Raw genomic sequence first — 19,341 nt, forward strand, 5'->3', positions numbered from 1 at the left:
TTTTGCTTTACACACCAACCAACCAACCTCATTACAGAGTTTTTATTTTATTTATTTTTTAATTTGTTCTTTGGAACCTCGTAGAGGGTTGAGAGAAGAGAACAGCATTAGAAAAAGAGTGGTTAGGATATAATATAAAAAAAGATATTACCAAAAAACAAAAAAAGGAGGACAAAAGAAAAAAAAGAAGAAGATATAATCACTTGGGCGGGAATATTTTACTTTTGTCTAAGTTATATTTTTTCACTGTTTAAAATAAAGGAGTTGTTTTGGTTCATCAATTCTTGAATTGTAAAATTAGAAAAAGAAAAAAGAACAGCTCAATGCCATGTGTTCAATTCCAATATAAAGCCTAGGATAAAATAACTTCTTTTTTTTTTTTTACCTACTGACACTTCTGTAAAACCCGACTAGTATCCCCAAATCCGATTTAGTCTTCTTCACCTTGCTACTTGTCTCCCCAAGCTTTGTCTCATTAGATCTCCTCTTTGGGGTTTGTTATCTTCTTTTTTTCCGATTCAGCTGGAACTCACTTCTTTTAAAGTCTTGGAGTTTGTTGTGAGAAGTTCTTAACGTTTATGTCTCTTTTGTTTTTGATTTCAGTTCCCCGAATTTTCGAATGCGGTTCCGTTTCACGTCTCTTCTGTGTGGTTTCGTTCGGTGTCTGTTTTCTGGTTTGTTGTTAACACGTGGCATTCTCTGAGGCTCACTGGGCACTTTGTTGGTGATATCATCCTTGGAGAGGATCCAAACCCCTGTTATGATGTCATGATGCTTTTCTTTCTTAAGATCCTTTTATATTACTATTTATGCACATTTCAAGGAATAATTCTAGAGAAAGGCCCCTTAGATAATCCTAAGTTAAAAAGAATAAGTTGCCATCAACCATTTTTTGTGTGGTGTATGTTGTCTTTTTGAACTAGTTAGTGTAAGAAGCTACATGCCTTGCCTCCATGTTCCTTCTAGTTTGGGAAGCAAGCTATTAGTTTTAGGTCATTTTGTTTAGTAGGAGTTAGGGTTTGTCATTCCCACACCCCCAAGGAAAACATTCTAAAATAGATTGAACTATCACAAGGGTTACAACAATGCAAGTTTGTGTTACAAAGAGAAGCTTTCATTAGATCTTGATTTTCATGCACAAAAGAGCTAGCCATGGGTGTTAGACTTTGTTGATGATACTAGTGAATTATGAAAACTTAACCTATTTAAGATTAGGTCAATCAAACAAGCTGTAATGCATCCAATGAGATAAACTTGGTTCCTCTCAATGTGCATTTGTAGAGAGATGTCATAAATTTTGAACATATGAAAGGGGAACCTTGAGATCATTGTGTGATTGCAAGTTTCAATCAAATCTAGTTTACCATATGAAAGAACTAGATACTCATTGAATGGATTCTATATGGATATGCTAGTTCATAAAATTTATTTTCATTAACAAAAAGAGGAGGGTCAAAAGAATATTGTATCACAACATCATTATGCTCTATCATAAGTCATAGCACAGTGAGACTATCATCTCACTCCTTTCTATAGATGCTTGTGTTTGCATTGTCATTGACACTGACACCAGTGAATTAGTCATGTGACTTACAACAACATGTCTTTTCTTTGTTTCTTCTTTTCTCTTTTTTTTTCCGGGGTAAGAAAGCGTTCTATAGAGGCGTGATTGGATCCAAGGAGTGGAAGATGGCCATACGGTCAGGGATGCCATCGACTTTGATTCCTAGGCCAAACGATCAACCAAGGAAGTTGATATTCCTAGGAACATAGGTAAGCCTACAACGTAATTACAAAACTAGACTAAATATGTGAAAACATCAGCCAAAATAGACGTAATATCCTTTGGTGCATGTCGTGACTAATCACCAGAGATATACTGTATAAGATCGCTGCAATCGGATTCGAACCAAGAACTGTCAATTCCTTCTCCTATGGTACAGAGACAAGCTTCTCAAAGAGTCAAAGCTTCAGTCATGACAACCGAAGTAGCTAGTACAGGAAGCCAGGAACCAATGTTGCAAGGGTCACTACTCCTTGTGATCCCGAATAACAATGCCGAGACCTGCTTTCCTTGAGAGCACTTCAAAACCGACATCTATATTAATCTTCATTATACCCAAAGGAAGTTGCGTGTTACTTGTGTTCGAAAATACTTGTTCCCTATGTTTTACATATCTCTTGTTTTTTTTTTTGTGCGCTTTTTCCCCATACCAAAAAAAGCGGCAGATGCATGCCCAGATGTTTTACATATCTCTTGGCCCATAACAATTGAGGAACTCCATTGAAGCATTCCAAGCTGCCCTTCCTACATCCTTAGTGTTCATGTCTTCCGTTTTTGGCCAATAGCAATGTGTCCTTTGGTATGTCAATGCGGGGTTGGTAGAGTGGTAAGATCCATACTTCTCAGTGGAAGAGGTCATGGGTTCGACCCTTGTGGATGACAAGCATCCCCTGAGGATGTAATCAAGGTACGCGCAAGCTGGCTGGATGAACCTTATATACCAAAAAAAAAAAAAATGTCCTTTGGTATTGGATAAAGGCCACCTCTATTGGTACCAGATGTTATTTTATTTATATTTTGGTGAGATATTTTTGAAGGCACCTTTATTTTTTTATTATCAAAAACATTTTTACTCTTTTTCTCTTTTGTAAGTAATTGTCAAATACTGACACACTGGCAGAATATTAGGTTACAAGTTACAACTGATCAAAAGTGGTCCCCACATTTGTACGGGTCGAACAGACCCGGATAAATTTTGTTTTCATGGCTCGACTTAGGTAGCAAAAGTCCAAAAGGACCAAATAGATTAATGTCGGGCTTTGACCCGATCCATTTATTAATATCTGCCTTCGTACAAATTCTAGTAATAATAATTTATCGAAATGTGAGAAGAAAGAAACAGTAACGTGATGAAACAGATTTCTGCGTTCTTTTTTATTCGGTCACCGGTCAGTGTGTGGTGCCACGTTTCACAAAATGGTAGGTCAAAATCTTGCAAAATCGGCAAGTGGGTCCCACATGGTCTGAGATAACTTGCGCCCTAAAAACTAGAACGTGCCAAAAATGGCACCTTTCCTTGTATGTGGGGACCATATTGTCATTTATTTTTTTGTCCTCTTACAAAATTAAAAATATTGTATCCTACCGACAAACTGTTTCAAAATCAGAACCGGATTAATTCAATTCTAACCCGCATGATTCAAATAATAATGTTTTTTTCGAAGAACACAAGCAAAACACACTCACCACTGCAAATAATTTATTGTAGATAGATAAGATTGCTTATATACATCAAAGCAAACAAGATATTCTATTATACCTACAAAATTTCACTATTCTTATCCGCTTACTATTTATTTATTATTTGGAAAAGACTGAGAGCTTCTTTCATTGAAAAAAAAATAACATGGCTGAGTACAATGATAATGGCCAATCTACAATAGAGGGTATTTATATGAAAATCTAAAACCCTAATCCTCATATAGATACAATTTTAACCATATACAGGTAATTAAAAAACTTATTATAATTACAAATATAATTGAACTATAATTAGATTGATTGAAAATTATATTAACTCAAATCCAACAATCACTTCGAGCCAGGGAGTACATAGAGCATGCTAATCTAGTGATATTTCTCCACTATATAGTAGGGGTGAGGTTTATATAGGATCCATTGTGATTTCATATAGGCTACGTTTGTTTGCTGGAATAAAGGTGAAGTGAGAAAAAACGGGGTGCGAAAAATTTTGAAAAATCATACTTTTCTATTAAATTCTAAAAATATAGTTTTTTTGGTTGGTTAGGGTGGGAAATTAGAAGAAACAAACTTTCTTAAATTAAGGACACTTGTTTGGTGAGGTGACAAACTAACTTTCCCACCTAATGCCTTTTAAAATCTAACAAAATATGTAGAATTTTGTGAAAAAATGTGAAAACTCAAAGTGAGACCCACAATTATTATTTTTTCACAAATTTGTTTCTTCTTTTTTTCCTTTCATTATTTTTCACCCCATTATATATGGGGCTTATATGTTTTTTTTTCCTACTCCACATTTGCAAACAACGCAGCGTATTTGTATTATTTATCAGCACTCAGACGTAAACCTCACACATATTGTATGGTAAATAAGCGTTTTTTTTTTTTGTGTAAAGAAGCGTTATGAAAGCCGTATGTGCTCCAAAATAGAAAGATGATTCTGCCTTTTGACAATATATCGTAACGAGGTAAAAACCGTGGTCCCACCTATCATTAACCATCAACCAAAGATTCACAAAGATAAGCATGGACTATGGCAGGTCAGATGTTGAGTGTCCATGAAGGGAAAGCCCAATCTTTTATATGCGCGTTTGGGGTATGAGATTCCACGTAATTTGCTATTTTTGGACTGACAGGGAATCAAACCAAACAGCAACAAGGACTTTATGAGACAGGAAAAAAAATTTGAAGGAGGACGAAAGTGGAATATCTTACGTGTGCCAAACAAGACAAAACTCAAAAGGAAAAAATAATATAAAACTGTACACGTGGACGATTGGCCTTACTCCTACGGTGCCAGCTGTCGAGCATTTTTTTTTTGTTATTATTATCTTTCATGGTAAGTAAGAAAGAGAAATTATTATTATTATTATTTATATTCTTACCTTGGAAAAAAAGGAGTAAATGTGATTTCTAATTTTATTCTAAAAAGGCAAGTCAATAATTGAGTTTCCCTTCTGAGACGAATAGAAACAAATAGATATTATAACAAATCTGTCGTTTTGTTTCTCAAAAATGCCCAACGTGTCCTAAATGTTTCCTTCGAAAAGAAAAATGATTATCATGTGCCCTCCCTCGCTTTCTCTTTCTTACGTGTTGAAGATTCTTTCTAAATGGGTAAAACACGTGACTTCGTTATAATTATGGTTCACCTCGTTTGATATTACATCATTACCCCTTGCTTTGTGAGTAAAACAACAATTATTTTTCTCATAAAAAAAAATATTTTCATGATCTTCAAATATGCAAGAGAAATTATCAGATTTAAAAAAAATAATTTATTATTATTGTCTATTTTAAAACAAATCAATTTTGTTTTTTTTGAAGATAATTTCATTGGAGAGAGAGAGGGAGATGGTGCTTGCCTACTTTCTAATGTCTTGGAGATACTTTTAATAAATAAATTTATTTTTTAATCGTGATTAAAAATTTAAATATATAAAAACGATTATTCTTTGGAACACCAACGAAATAAAACAATATATATTTATTTAGTAGGGGCCACATTTGTTTGAGGATGGAGATTTAAAGAGTGTCTACGACTCCTTATGTGTAAGGCGAGGGAAATAATCTCATTGATGTCATGGTGATCGTTATCCCTAAACATATAATATTTAGAAAAAAGATTCAAGATACAGTAAAGTCTTTAGAAAAGAAAGTGTCGGTAGCAGAGAGAATGAGAAAAAATCATTCACACCTATAATACGTACAGTGTTTTTTATTAATAAAATGACCTACCAAGTGTAGACTTTTTAGATTATATAATTTTTCTTGCTTATATTATTTGTGGCATCTTAGGTTGTGAATCTTGTCCTCATAATGAAATGTGGCCCTTATGTCCCATATCAAACTGTACCAACCCAACCATTCAATATCAATCTTGTTTTATGTTTTTTGCCCAAACATCTTTGTCAATTTAGATATTACCATTTTATAAAAAGCTGTTTGAGAATATTTTTGATAATATATTTGTTTATTTATTTATGGCGAACAGAAAATAACAGGTGGTAGGTGTTTGTTAGACTGTATTGTCTAATGTGAAAAATCACTTGAAGAATGACTTTTGCAGAACCTGTAAAACACGTTCTATAAAAGAAACAAATGCCTAATCGATGAAATAATTATAGAGTTGGAAGTCTTTCGAGACCACACCCCCATCCCTTGTTCTCCTGCATCGAGTCTTTGTTTGAAAATAAGACATCTCATATTGTGAATTTAATTGAAAAATATTTTTAGAACGGATTTATCAAATGCCCATTTTTTAAACCTAATACTTAAACATATAAAATTGATTTTACACAAAAACTGATATGCACTTGTATCAATACCATTGTATCTAGCCACATTACTCAATAGGTTCAATACCATATCGATACCTTAAACTCCATCAAAGAGAGGGAAGTAAAGTAATATAAAATAAATGGAATGGGATTTTGTGTTTGAAGGTTATAGATGCACTTTTATGGTACCATTTCATTGTTTTTGCTTATACTAAAACATAGGACACTTGCATCAAGTATACAATTAATAAACTAAATCAAGCTTTCATTAATCCAACATGGATGACTTCTTTGCTTCTTTAAACATAAGACACTTGCATCAACTATCCAATTTACTAATCCAACATGGATGATTTCCTTGGCTCTTTTGAGTAAAGAAAGCTTAACTAACATCTTATAAAAAATGAGAGAAATATAACTCAGCCCTTCTTTTTAAATTATATTTTTCCTCACTGAATCCAAAGATTTTTAAACAAGACTGTCCATTATTCTCAGAGATGAATCATTTAAGGCCTAAAAAGCCTTTGCTCAATTCCTTATGAGGTTATAGGCAAATACATTATAAATGGGTTCAATTTTCCAAGGTTGGTGGGTCTACTCCCATTGTTTATTGTAAATCTTTTCAATATATGAATTTGCTTTTGACCAAATTTTTTTTCTTCCTTTCCTTCATTGTATTTTAAGATAAAGACTGCTTTGTATAACCCTAGATCTTTACCATGTGAAGTGCACAAATTTCGTGAATATATTCATCATGGCATCTATATTAATTTTTAAAAATGAAATTAAATATAAGTGATCATTGTTGTTGGCTCCTTTGACTTCTTTTCTTCAATATAATATTTTCTTGTTTTGCTTTAAAATCATGCATGTAACTGAATGTGAGTCATAGTTATTTCATGAAAAATCAGATATGATGAATGCAACTTAGCATGACTTAGTTTAGGGTGGTGAATGAATAAGTTGGAACTCTCTTGTATTTGTTCTTTTAATATTATTCACTTTCTTAACAACAACAATGAAAAATCATCTAGTTTAACATTAATTATACAATTTTTTTTCTTCTAAAATTCGTTTTAGCCGATGAGTTAACCTTTTATAATAAAATAAAGAGCAAGTACATTCAAAAAAATAAAATAAAATTATAATTTGTTAACCAACCATGAATTGGCTCACTTAAAAAAAAGAAGGAAATAATACGCAATTATTTTAAAAATCTACGCAAAATAGATCAGCCTTCCATTTCCTTTCCATCCCGGCATTGACTCAAAATTGTGAACTTGTCATCTCCTCATACTTTCATATCTATTGATGTGTTGTCCAAAATCTCTTTCACACTATTCCATGAATCAATGAATGAATGGATTCTATCTTCAACAGTGTTGAAGAAAGGAAACTCAAATAAGAGGAATAGTAGTCTTAAATAACATAACATTTATTATATTTTAAAAATGAAACAAAAAAATAACACTATAGATTAAACACTTTGGTGACAAGAAGTTAGATATAAGTGTAATGCTGTTTGAGTCTCCCACCATACAACTGATTCAATCAAGTACAATTATTCTTTGTTTTTTGGTTGAGAAAATCATACAGATTTGATTTTGACAGAAACACTTTCACATTGTTGATTAGGAAGACAAACTTAAAAGGAAAGAACACAAACCACATGATCAAATATAATAACTAAATGTATTCTCCATTCTCCAACCAATAAAGAAGGTAACCACAAGTCTAAGTCAAGGAGAAGCTTCCACCAGATCCAGTAGATGTAGATGTAACAAAAAGGTAATGAAGGAATAGAAAGGAAAATTTAAATAAATTAGTCTTCTAAATCATCATTTTGACCTCCTTTTTCATGGGCAAAGCAATTTCAAAAACATGAGGGGTTCTATGGACATTTCAGTTTTTCCTCAAAAATCATAGAGAGAGAGAGAGAGGAGTCTTTATCATGTTCACACAAAAACACTTACACACAACTACCTCACCCATCAAAGTCACTCCAAAAGAGGAAATAAATGCATAATTGTGCTTGAAAACTACCCATTGCCTAGTTGATGTTTATTCTAACTAATAATTTACAGGTCCCAAACCACCCCCTCCCCAAGACAACATGGATTTTTCTTTTATCTTTTTCATATTTGGAACTGAGGAGTTTGGGTTAATTTTTTTTTTCTTCTTTCGATAAACCAAACTTCATTCAAAGAGGGTAGAGTAATTAAAATCCAAGTTACATAGCTTGAAAATTCAAGTGGTCGAAATAAGTTAAGTGATGTTTGAGTTAATTTACATGCATTTCAATTAATCCTTAAGAGATAGCTTTATATACAAGGAGGGGATAACTTTTAATACATACGAGGCAAAACTTGGATCTTGAGAAGATTTGAATTCACCTTCTTAATTCTGAAGTATTTATCTTCGTCAACTGAACCAACCTCTTGATGTATCTTTATTCGCTTCATAAGGATGAAGTGGACTTTTGAGAGACGTAGGATTAAATATTGAAAACCCAACGAATGAACTATAACCAACTGTTTCAAAATCCAATTCGAATCAAAAAATAGATAATCCAAATTGATTATTGTAGATTTTGTTCCATTCTATTGGCATTGATGGATTTGATTCTTGATTCTATTTTTTTTTTCCTCATAAACCTTAGCCATGAGAAACTTCAAAGGATTAAGACTTCTCCTCTTCCCCTCACCAAGTATCCCTTTAAACCCCCACCACTCGAACTGCTCACATTCTACCAAAATGCCTAGATTCCAAAATCTCATCTCATTATCAAAGCCAACTCAACCCCCACCTTCAACCTATCATTTTGTGACACTTGCTTTCCTGATAATCATGGAATCTTCAAATAAGGTGAGTTTTAACTTTATCACCACAAACAAGAAATAATGCAAAAAACAGAGAATTCTAGGGCACATTTAATCCCAAGATTATTGTTAAATCCACCACCAACCAATGTGAAAAGCAAGGTCAGCCTTTTCATGCTTATTCAAAAAGAGGAACCAGCCTAAACCCATTTCGGCTATGACCTTGGATTCCTTGACAAATGAAGTGACATACCTTTTCTTGCTTGACAAACCTTGAGAGAGAAGCATTTCCTCTTCATTTATCTTTTGACCTTGACCTTTTCTTCGGGAACATTGAGGTGCCCATCTTCTCTCTCTTCCCCTAAAAGAAAAAAGAAATAAACATTTCCTCAACTGGGTTTGATTTTTAAGTTGAAGGTTGCCAAGTGGTAGTCAGTAGTCGACTTCAACCAATACCAGATTCAAGGTTTTAAGAATTGAGAATAGTGAATGTAATAAAACCAATGCAAACTCAGAAATCAAAACCTTCTATTTGACAAGTTGCTTTTGATTTTCAATAAAATTTTCATTCTGGGTTAGAGAAATAAGCAAGCAATTACTTAAAGCAAAGGGTAAGGGGGCCATAGGGGAGAGGTTGACAGAGAGAGGGGTTTGCCATTTTGGGTGAATTGTCGGCAAGGGGGGGTACGAGGTTTACACGTTTTAGGAGGAGACGTGGAAGCTCCCTTTCCATTCATGGAAAGTTTGATTTTTTTTTTCACATCTTCCCCACCTAGTCAATCAACACTTTCTCCTCTTCTTTTTAAATTATATCACATTTGTTTTTTGTGTCCCTCATTGAATGATGTTTGTTTACTGGTCCACCGCCCATTAAATTATAAATGCTCCACCTGCCACTCAATTCCCACATATGATGCAAGATACCTAACCCCTTCCACATTTAGCATTACATTCTCATTTTCTCTCTCTTCACTATGTTCAAGCACCTAGATTTCATCCAAATCCGCTTGAGATTTTGTAAGGAATTGATCAAATGTACAGCTTGAATCAATGAAATTTTAATAGAAAAAGCAGAGCTATCAAAGGCACCACCTAGGAAATTTTAAATGCAATTATATTGTTTTCCCACTATTTGATTTGATAGACCAAGAGAAACATTATAACATTATGAACAAAATGGACAGCAAGAACCTACATTCTCATTTTTGAAAATGATGAACACAAGGGAAAATAACAACAACAAATCAAAGAAACCCATTAGTAAGAATTAGAAGAGATATTTATAGCTATAATCACTTGTTTACATTATATCACTTAGTTGACTTTAAACAAAAAGAAAATCTTAATATCTTCACCATCCAAATAACTCTCTTATAGAATAGCAGGTGAATGAATCATGTCATATTCAAATGAGACAACCACCCTTCACTGATATTCTCCCTCTAAGGGACCCAGATCATTAATGAGCTTCATGTAGAAAACCAAAAGTGGTTTATTTTTAAATTAATTTCTGATATCCACTTGCTTTCAATTTGCTTTAACAAAATCAAATTGACTATCTTGGCCACATGTTTCAATGCCACTTGCCCATTAATATTTCTATCATTTTGATGAAACCAAAACAACATTAAAGTACAAGCAGAGAACCAGTAGGAGTTGGGGCACCTACCTTTGAGGCCACTTGCCAATTCTTAATTCTTAATTTACTAAAGAAAGGTTTCTTAGTACTAAGCTTTATTAATCCTTATTTTTTCTCCCTTCACATAACATTATTATAAAGATTCGAGGAGATTAAGATGTCAATAATAAACAAAGGTAGATCAATCCATTCAAACTTAAGGGATGAACATGATTATTGAATCTAAGTATCTAGTTTAAATTAAACAAGCACGAAAAGCTCAATTCTTTGAAAGACAACTACCACATTCATGGTTCCAAGATTTTTATGTTTTATTATATTTATTTTTATATTTCTAATATGAAAAAGCCTAAGATGGTGGAGCTACCTTATACGTGCTGAGACAAAACATAAATTTTTTAAAACTAAAAAGGAAAGAAACAAAGAGAAAAGAAAAAAAAAAAATCATGGTGACCGGCCTAATTTTGGACTATATCCTCATATTTCCACTATTTTATCAAACCTCAGCAGAAGGCTGTGCACTCCTCCTTTTCTTTACCCAACAACAAGAAACACAAACTACTTTTCTCTCTCCCCCTTTTCTTTATTCCCACAAAATAAGGATGCAAGTAAAGAATCTGTGGAAAACCCAGGATTGTTCACTGCTGCTGCAAGCCATGACTGAATCCAAATCAAGGAAGAACATAATCATTATCAGGAACTAAATCTCCAAAAGCCAAATCTTAAAAGGAAGCCCTCATGAATCACATGCATAGGAGGTATCTGGTGGAGGTAAAAAGTCCAACCTTGTGGATCCACAAGTAGGCCCAGACAGCCCCAAGGCTGTATCATGATTCAGATTTCAGATACTGCACCAACAAACTATCACTGCAGAAAGCAATCCAAGAGCTTTGGCTTGGTCTATGATGCACATGTAATTGTTCTACTTTTCAGTCACTGATCTTCAATTTGCTTTTAGATGATTTTGAACAAATGAGATAAGAACAACATACAGGATCAGGCCTACAATATCAAAAGACGACATCAATTTTTCATACTTTGTTCAAAGTAATATGATAACCCGACAGCTAAGACTCCAACTTGTTTTGGAGTATTGATCATCATCAACTCAATGGGCTATGGGATGACACACGCGTGTTCATCGCATCTAAATGCATATAATCAAAGGTAACTGTATCATGGTTGTGCAACATGCACCATGACCAAATTCCACTTTTACCAGTAAAATGGACTTCGGATTATGTCAGGGAAATGGCCCTTTATGACATCTTAACTGCTGTGATCTAGTACCAGGACTTTATTTACAAAAGAAAGCTCAAGTACAGTGCCAAGATCTTCCTGAAGTTGTATCACAGCTTTTCCAATGCCAAAAACAGGAAAATCAGCAGATATTCTTGGAAACAACACCCTAAGCCCGAGCGCAACACTCCTCCGCACAACACCCCCAAAACCACCCCCTCACCCCCCTCCCGCACCTCCCCAAAGAAAAGGAGAGATAAAGAAAAAGAAAGACCTTTGAACCCAATCTCTGAAAAGGAATCAAAGGACATAAAACCTATACTGACCACTGTCAAAATAGATATGAATCACGGAAGCACATGTATGCTATCCATTCAACAGGTTGTGCTTTGCATGGCAGTACTGACTTCAGTGGAACCTAAATCTCATCTATATTCCTTATGTTGAAGGATGAGATTTCAAATCTTAGAGAACTGCTTTATATGCCACTCTGTATTTTGCCCAACTTCTTATCAGAAGTGGACCAATACCTATCTCTTTTCTACTTGACATTGTTTTATAGTACTAAGAGCTCAGATTTTCTTATTTTACATCACCACGTTCCATAGCTGACAAGCATGAGCCTATATGTTCCACCTATCTTCACACCATCTTTGAGGTGGTCTCAGTGCATATAAGCAAGCCACTTCCAGTTTCATGTTGCTTGTTCATGGTCTAAATAAAGCTCAAATAATTGATCTCCATGGTTTTTCTTGTATCACAATGAAAGCAACATATGGGCATGATTTATTTAGTGCTGAAGCTTGGCACGTGCATGTAGGATGGAAGGTGATTATCATATTATACCTCTATTCTGGTGAGTAAGCCAATGAGTTACAAAAGATTATATCTTATCTAGTTGCCCAGAGTAAGATTGGAAACCTCTTTCTATCATGATCAAGAACTATATGCCAAGTTTAAAACTAATTAATAGAAAGGGGGCACTTGACACCCCTAATATGCTACTACTGGCAAAGCCAGCCCACCACCAAACTACAATGCCAGTTAATAGGAATAGTTATGCGAACAGAAAGGTGATTTTAAGACAAGATCACTTACTCAATAAGAAAGCATTTGCTGTTCGAACATGAAAAAGAAGGCATATGTAGACTAAAAGTGGAGACTGACTATAGAACTTTCATTTCAACTAAGCCACCAAGGAACTTAAAGAAAAAGCTTAGATAACTGACATAGGATGCCCGTCCAATTACCAGATGCTGATTAATAGAGCTTACCTCTCGACAGTCATGGCAACCTCTCATCTTTGAAGTCAATGACGTCAGTGTGTCCTGCATTTTATCACCAAATAAACTTGTGAATATCCTTCAATTCCTAGGATATTCAAGATTCTAGTACTTGCTGGGGGGGGGGGGAGAGAAAGGAGAAAGGCAAAAATTTCCAGCATTATCCCAATTAAATGATGTTTGCTACATGGATCCTTTATCATCAGCTCCATTCAAAGCCATGGCTATTACTAGTTGTAAGCTATGCATGTCTTTTCAATGAAAATCTCTGCATTTTCTTGCATCATTTGCATATTTACATTTGTTTAAATTCATGTTCCAGACTTTCAATTTCGCTCTCATACATGTGGGCATGTGCCTATCAAGAACACCCCTTAAGTTAGGTTTTAGGCAAAAATAACACTTTTAATGTATTTATTGGCTTCAAATCAGGCTAGACACAAAAAACCAGCTCAAAATGATCCCAAATAACCCCCGGAAGCCAGGGGGGCAAAATTTCACCGAAACATTCTCATATTTCAGCGAATCAGGGTTTTGGTGGGTAGTGAAATGGCGACAGCAAAATTTCACACATTGGCTAGAATATAGTATTCCACTAGCATACTCAGCCTTCCCTGATGTTCTCTATAACTAGAGATTTTCTAAGAAATGGATGAGATAACATAAACAAATAGATTTGAAGCCATTAAAAGAAATTAGAAAATGCAAAGCACCTAATTGGTAAAATTTTTCTCTCTGAAATCTGAATTAACATGAAAAAGCATCAACTCCACAAAAAGAAAAAAAGAGGATCACAACAAGAGAAACTTTACAACTAGGGATAGCAGCAGCAATGCATGGCGCAGACTTTAGGCAATACAAGACCCAACCCATTTGAAGCATTGTTCAATATGGATTTGCCCCATGAAGATCCATGGGTCCTGTCATATTTACAAGGCAGCCTCCAAGGGGTGGTTGGTCCAGGTTATCAAAAACCTAGGTCTGGTGTGAGGTGTGGGTGCCATTATATAGAAAGAATAATAACGAAACATTTATTTTCTCTAATTGACATAAGATTTCAAATTCAAGGAATTCTAAAATAATTTACATTTATTTTGTAATTAATTTTATATAGGTTGGTCAAATTCTTTGAAAGATAAGTGGCTTAGAATTTACACATCACCAACAGTTTCCTTTCAGGTCCATTACTTCAAGGAACTTCTATTTCCAAATGGATAATCTATTGTCATATCCTGAAGAAATAACAGAAGCACCATAATAGAAGACATGATAAACAAGATATACATGACCAGCAAGGTCTTCAGGCAAGAAGTGAGCATATTTGCTTAACACATCCGAATATGATATTGGTATCTGATAAGGCTAAATTTCCAATAGTTATGTAGTCTCATGAACCCTTATTTTTAATTGCAATAGGAAACCCTTATGCATGCATTTAAACCAGAAGATAAAGAAAGATAGGAACACCAGGTCAAAATCATGCATCCGACCTCGAAAAATTCTGCTAATGATGGTATTCCTTATGTCAAGAAAAGGTTAAAGCATCAATACTCCTCAAAGAATTAGAAATGCTCTCATGAGTCATGAGAATCATAGGTTAAAGGATTATAAAGCTTAGGTACATGAATGCCCCAACCTGAAAAAGCATCTCCAAACTGCAGAATTTCAGGTAATTTGATAGACAAGTCAGTGAAGTGAATAGGCATTGTTGACACCTACAGCAAGCTCTGGACTCAATAACTCATTATTTGAGACAAAAACAGGAAAATCAACAGATATTCTTGGAAACAACACCCTAAGTCAGAGCGCAACACTCCTCCGCACAACCCCCCCAAAACCACCCCCTCACCCCCCCCCTCCCCACCTCCCCAAAGAAAAGGAGAGATAAAGAAAAAGAAAGACCTTTGAACCCAATCTCTGAAAAGGAATCAAAGGACATAAAACCTATACTGACCCACTGTCAAAATAGATATGAATCACGGAAGCAAATGTATGCTATCCATTCAACAGGTTGTGCTTTGCATGGCAGTACTGACTTCAGTGGAACCTAAATCTCATCTATATTCCTTATGTTGAAGGCTGATATTTTCAATTCTTAGAGAACTACTTTATATGCCACTCTGTATTTCGCCCAACTTCTTATCAGAAGTGGACCAACACCTATCTCTTTTCCACTTGACATTGTTTTATAGTACTAAGAGCTCAGATTTTCTTATTTTACATCACCACGTTCCATAGCTGACAGCATGAGCCTATATGTTCCACCTATATTCCCACCATCTTTGAGGTGGTCTCAGTGCATATAGGCAAGCCACTTCCCATTCATGTTGCTTGTTCATGGTCTAAATAAAGCTCAAATAATTGATCTCCATTGGTTTTTCTTGAATCACAATGAAAACAACATATGGGCATGATTTAGTGCTGAAGCTTGGCATGTGCATGTAGGGTGCAAGGTGACTATCATATATACCCTCCACTCTGGTGAGTAAGCCAATGAGTTACAAAATATTATATCTTATCTAGTCCAGAGTAAGAGTGGAAACCTCCTTCTACCATGATCAAGAACTGTATGCCAAGTTTTGTTCAAATTAATAGGAAGGGGGCACTTAACACCCCAAATTTGCTACTATTACCACCAAACTACAATGCCAGTTAATTGGAATAGTTATGTGAATAGAAAGGGCACTAACTCAAATAAGAAAGCATTTTCTGTTCGAACATGAAAAAGAAAACATATGTAAACCAAAAGTGGAGACTGACTATAGAACTTTCATTTCAACTTGGGCACCAAGGAACTTAAAGAAAAAGCTTAGATAACTGACATAGGATGCCTGTCCAATTACCAGAAGCTGATTAATAGAGCTTACCTCTCGACAGAGTCATGGCAACCTCTCATCTTTGAAGTCAATGACATCACTGTGTCCTGCATTTATCACCAAATAAACTTGTGAATATCCTTCAATTCCAAGGATATTCATGATTCTAGTACTCGCTGGGGGGGGGGGAAAAGGGGAGAAAGGAAAAAATTTCCTCTCCCAATGCGCCTGGCCCTCTCCTCCTTCCCGCTTTCGTCTGCTTGCATGTCTTTTCTCATTATTTCTCCTAGAGCCATTATCCCTATCCTAGGCTCTTTTAGATTTCTTAGCATGAAGCACATTATCTCTCCACACTAGATCACTTCCAAGGCCAGTGTCACACATGAGACGACTCCATGCCGCCTCAAAATAGCTTTCTTGCAATTTGTTATGTATCAAAGCTACTCTTTGAATAGTTCCAAGTTGTACATTTCTTCTTTAACACTCAATCATCTCAACATACAGCAACAACAGAAAACCTTGTCCCAACTAAATGGGGTCGATTACATGGATTCTTGCCTTCCAATCAGCTCTATTTTAAGCCATACTAAATACAAGGCCATACTCATCTATCTCAATATCATAGTTCTAAACTACAATATGCTTGGAAATTGTTATTTCACTGCTCAACGTTCAGCTTCATACATTATTGCTGGTCATATAACTGTCCTATAAAATATAAACAAAATACAGAGGCGTCTGTAATAAGTTACTAAGATTTAGTGATCATAATGAGAAAATTTAAACAAACAAGCTGCCTGCCTATTAAATTACAAAACATAACATTTCTGATGAAGGAAATAACAAAAACAAAACATGATAGCATATGCATGCGTTAGGACCTGATGTCTAGAAACTTCCATTAAACATAATGCTACCTAGAAGTGGTAAGAGGTCTTGTTGCTTCACACCAGATTCATATCCTGTGAAATAAAACCCAACTTAAACATGATGAATTTTTCAGTTGCGTGACTATCCCAACCCTAACACACCCACCTAGTAAACTGGTTATTTCCAGATAAACAGGAAGAACTGTGTAAATTGGTCGTGCAAAAGATCATGGTGGTGGGTTCAATACTTACAGTACGACTAAGAAATGTGGACTCTTTAACTTCACACAGAGAAGTGTAGGAGCCACATATCAGATAAGTTAATTAATTAAAATGTACAATATGAATCCCCCCCCCCCCCTTTTTAGACAGTTGAACTAAAACAGGTTAGGTGGTTTGTACATCCTCCATCGTAGATGACTAGTTCATACCTCCTGCCCTTGTGCATTATATGCCAAAGTTCCCAGTAATCATAACTCTCTTTATATTGATCTTCGAGTTGTGGAACATGGACATCTCTAATACCATCTAGGCTGTTCAAAACTACTAAATCTTTGATGTAGATGTGGGTGTTTTACACGGAAGACTAGCATAGGCGCTACCATGGCGGATACAGTGTGACATTCCCCTGCATGTTCCTCCATGGGGGTTATCATACAATTCTATTCACTCACTGTGGTTCAAGGAATTCCCTCCGAATATCAGTCACAAAGAGTGGAAAAAAAGCAAGAAAGAGTCATAAGCATGGCTGCATCTCAACAGACCTTCACAATGGATTGTGCATATCTCCGGCCCCATTACTTCTATTCCATCATCACTAAGTAATGAAATGCCTGATGAAGTCACAACAAAAGGAAATGCAAGAGGTGGAGATAATGGAGATTTTGCCACCTTTATGAACCTCTGACCTGCACACAGAAAATAAAACAAACATGAACAGGGTTGAATAAACTGACATGTCGTACATACCTCGACTTCATTCCATTAGTACCAAGAGGTCCAAGACATAATAAGTTACAGGAAAGGGATGGGCATGCCAGAAGTATATAGTATACAGCATCCTATTTGTCTGTCTCTCTCCTTCCCCCTTTTAAAAGTGTAAGGCAGTCATTTCAGAGGAAGAGAGAAATCTACATAGGGTGCTAGAATCATGGTAAGAAATGTTGTAGAAATATCGCCGAACTTGGTGATATCTCAGTGTTTTGGTAAGTAGCGACATGAAACCCCCTGGTGAAAACAAAATTACAAAATGTCAGGGATATATCACTGAAACAGGGCGATATTTCGCCCAAACAGGGAAATATTTCGCCGAAACAATGCTATATTTTGCCAAACAGGGCAGTATTTTGCTGAAACAGGGCAATAGTAGATATTGAGATGATGGGATCACTATTTACTTGCCTACACTTGTACTGTTGACTGTTTTACATGATATAAATTATATATACTTGACTACATGTATGGTATTGAGAGTGGGTAGCGAAATGGTGACAGCAAAATTTCGCACATTGCTAGAATATAGCATACTTGACTACATGTATGGTACTGAGAGTGGGTAGTGAAATGGCGACAGCGAAATTTCGCACATTGGCTAGGATATAGTATTCCACTAGCATACTCAGCCTTTCCCTGATGTAATATAGATTTTCTAAGAAATGGATGACACAACATAAACAAACAGATTCGAAGCCATTAAAAGAAATTAGAAATGCGAAGCACCTAATTGGTAAAAATTTTCTTTCTCTGAAATCTGAATTAACATGAAAAAGCATCAACTCCACAACATCATAACAGCATAAACCACTCCACTAAAAGAAAAAAAGAGGATCACAACAAGAGAAACTTTACATCTAGGGATAGCAGCAGCAATGCATGGCGCAGACTTTAGCCAATACAAGACCCAACCCATTTGAAGCATTGTTCAATATCCCCGTGAAGATCCATGGGTCCTGTCTATTTACGAGGCAGCCTACAAGGGGTGGTTGGTCCAGGTTGTCAAAAACCTAGGTCTGGTGTGGGGTGTGGGTGCCATTATATAGAAAGAATAATAATGAAACATTTATTTTATCTAATTGACATAAATTTCAAATTCAAGGATTCTAAAATAATTTACATCTATTTTATAATTTATTTTATATATGTTGGTCAAATTCTTTGAAAGTTTAGTGGCTCAGAATTTACACATCACCAGCAGTTTCCTTTCAGGTCCATTACTTCAAGGAACTTCTATTTCCAAATGGATAATCTATTGCCATATCCTGAAGAAACAACAGAAGCACCATAAAACTAATAGAAGACATTATACACAAGTTATACATGACCAACAAGGTCTTCAGGCAAGAAGTGAGCATATTTTCTTAATACATCCGAATATGATACTGGTATCTGATAAGGTTAAATTTCCAATAGTTATGTAGTCTCATGAACCCTTATTTTTAATTGCAATCGGAACCCTTATGTATGCATTTAAACCATAAGCTAAAGAAAGATAGGAACACCAGGTCAAAAATCATGCATCCAACCTCGAAAAATCCTGCTAATGATGGTATTCCTTATGTCAAGAAAAGGTTAACGAATCAATACTCTTCAAAGAATCAGGAATGCTCTCATGAGTTATGAGAATCATAGGTT

General features: G+C 35.3%; 1 protein-coding gene across 1 annotated transcript in view; it reads right to left on the reverse strand.

Moving 5' to 3' along the window:
• Positions 1-12,081: 12,081 nt before the first annotated feature.
• The window catches only part of LOC149023285 (DNA repair protein RAD51 homolog 2-like), a 49,671-nt gene continuing 42,411 nt past the window's right edge, over positions 12,082-19,341 (reverse strand). The window contains exons 11-13 of the mRNA XM_089143843.1: positions 17,475-17,618; positions 15,893-15,948; positions 12,082-13,070 (exon numbers count right to left, since the gene is read on the reverse strand). Coding sequence (XP_088999969.1) covers positions 15,905-15,948; positions 17,475-17,618 — 188 coding nt within the window. The 3' untranslated portion in view covers positions 12,082-13,070; positions 15,893-15,904. The remainder of the gene's footprint in view (positions 13,071-15,892; positions 15,949-17,474; positions 17,619-19,341) is intronic.

Source organism: Hakea prostrata, chromosome 2 (assembly GCF_041222555.1).
Source record: "Hakea prostrata isolate BN-2017 chromosome 2, UWA_Hpros_2, whole genome shotgun sequence".
NCBI classification, from domain to species: Eukaryota; Viridiplantae; Streptophyta; class Magnoliopsida; order Proteales; family Proteaceae; genus Hakea; species Hakea prostrata.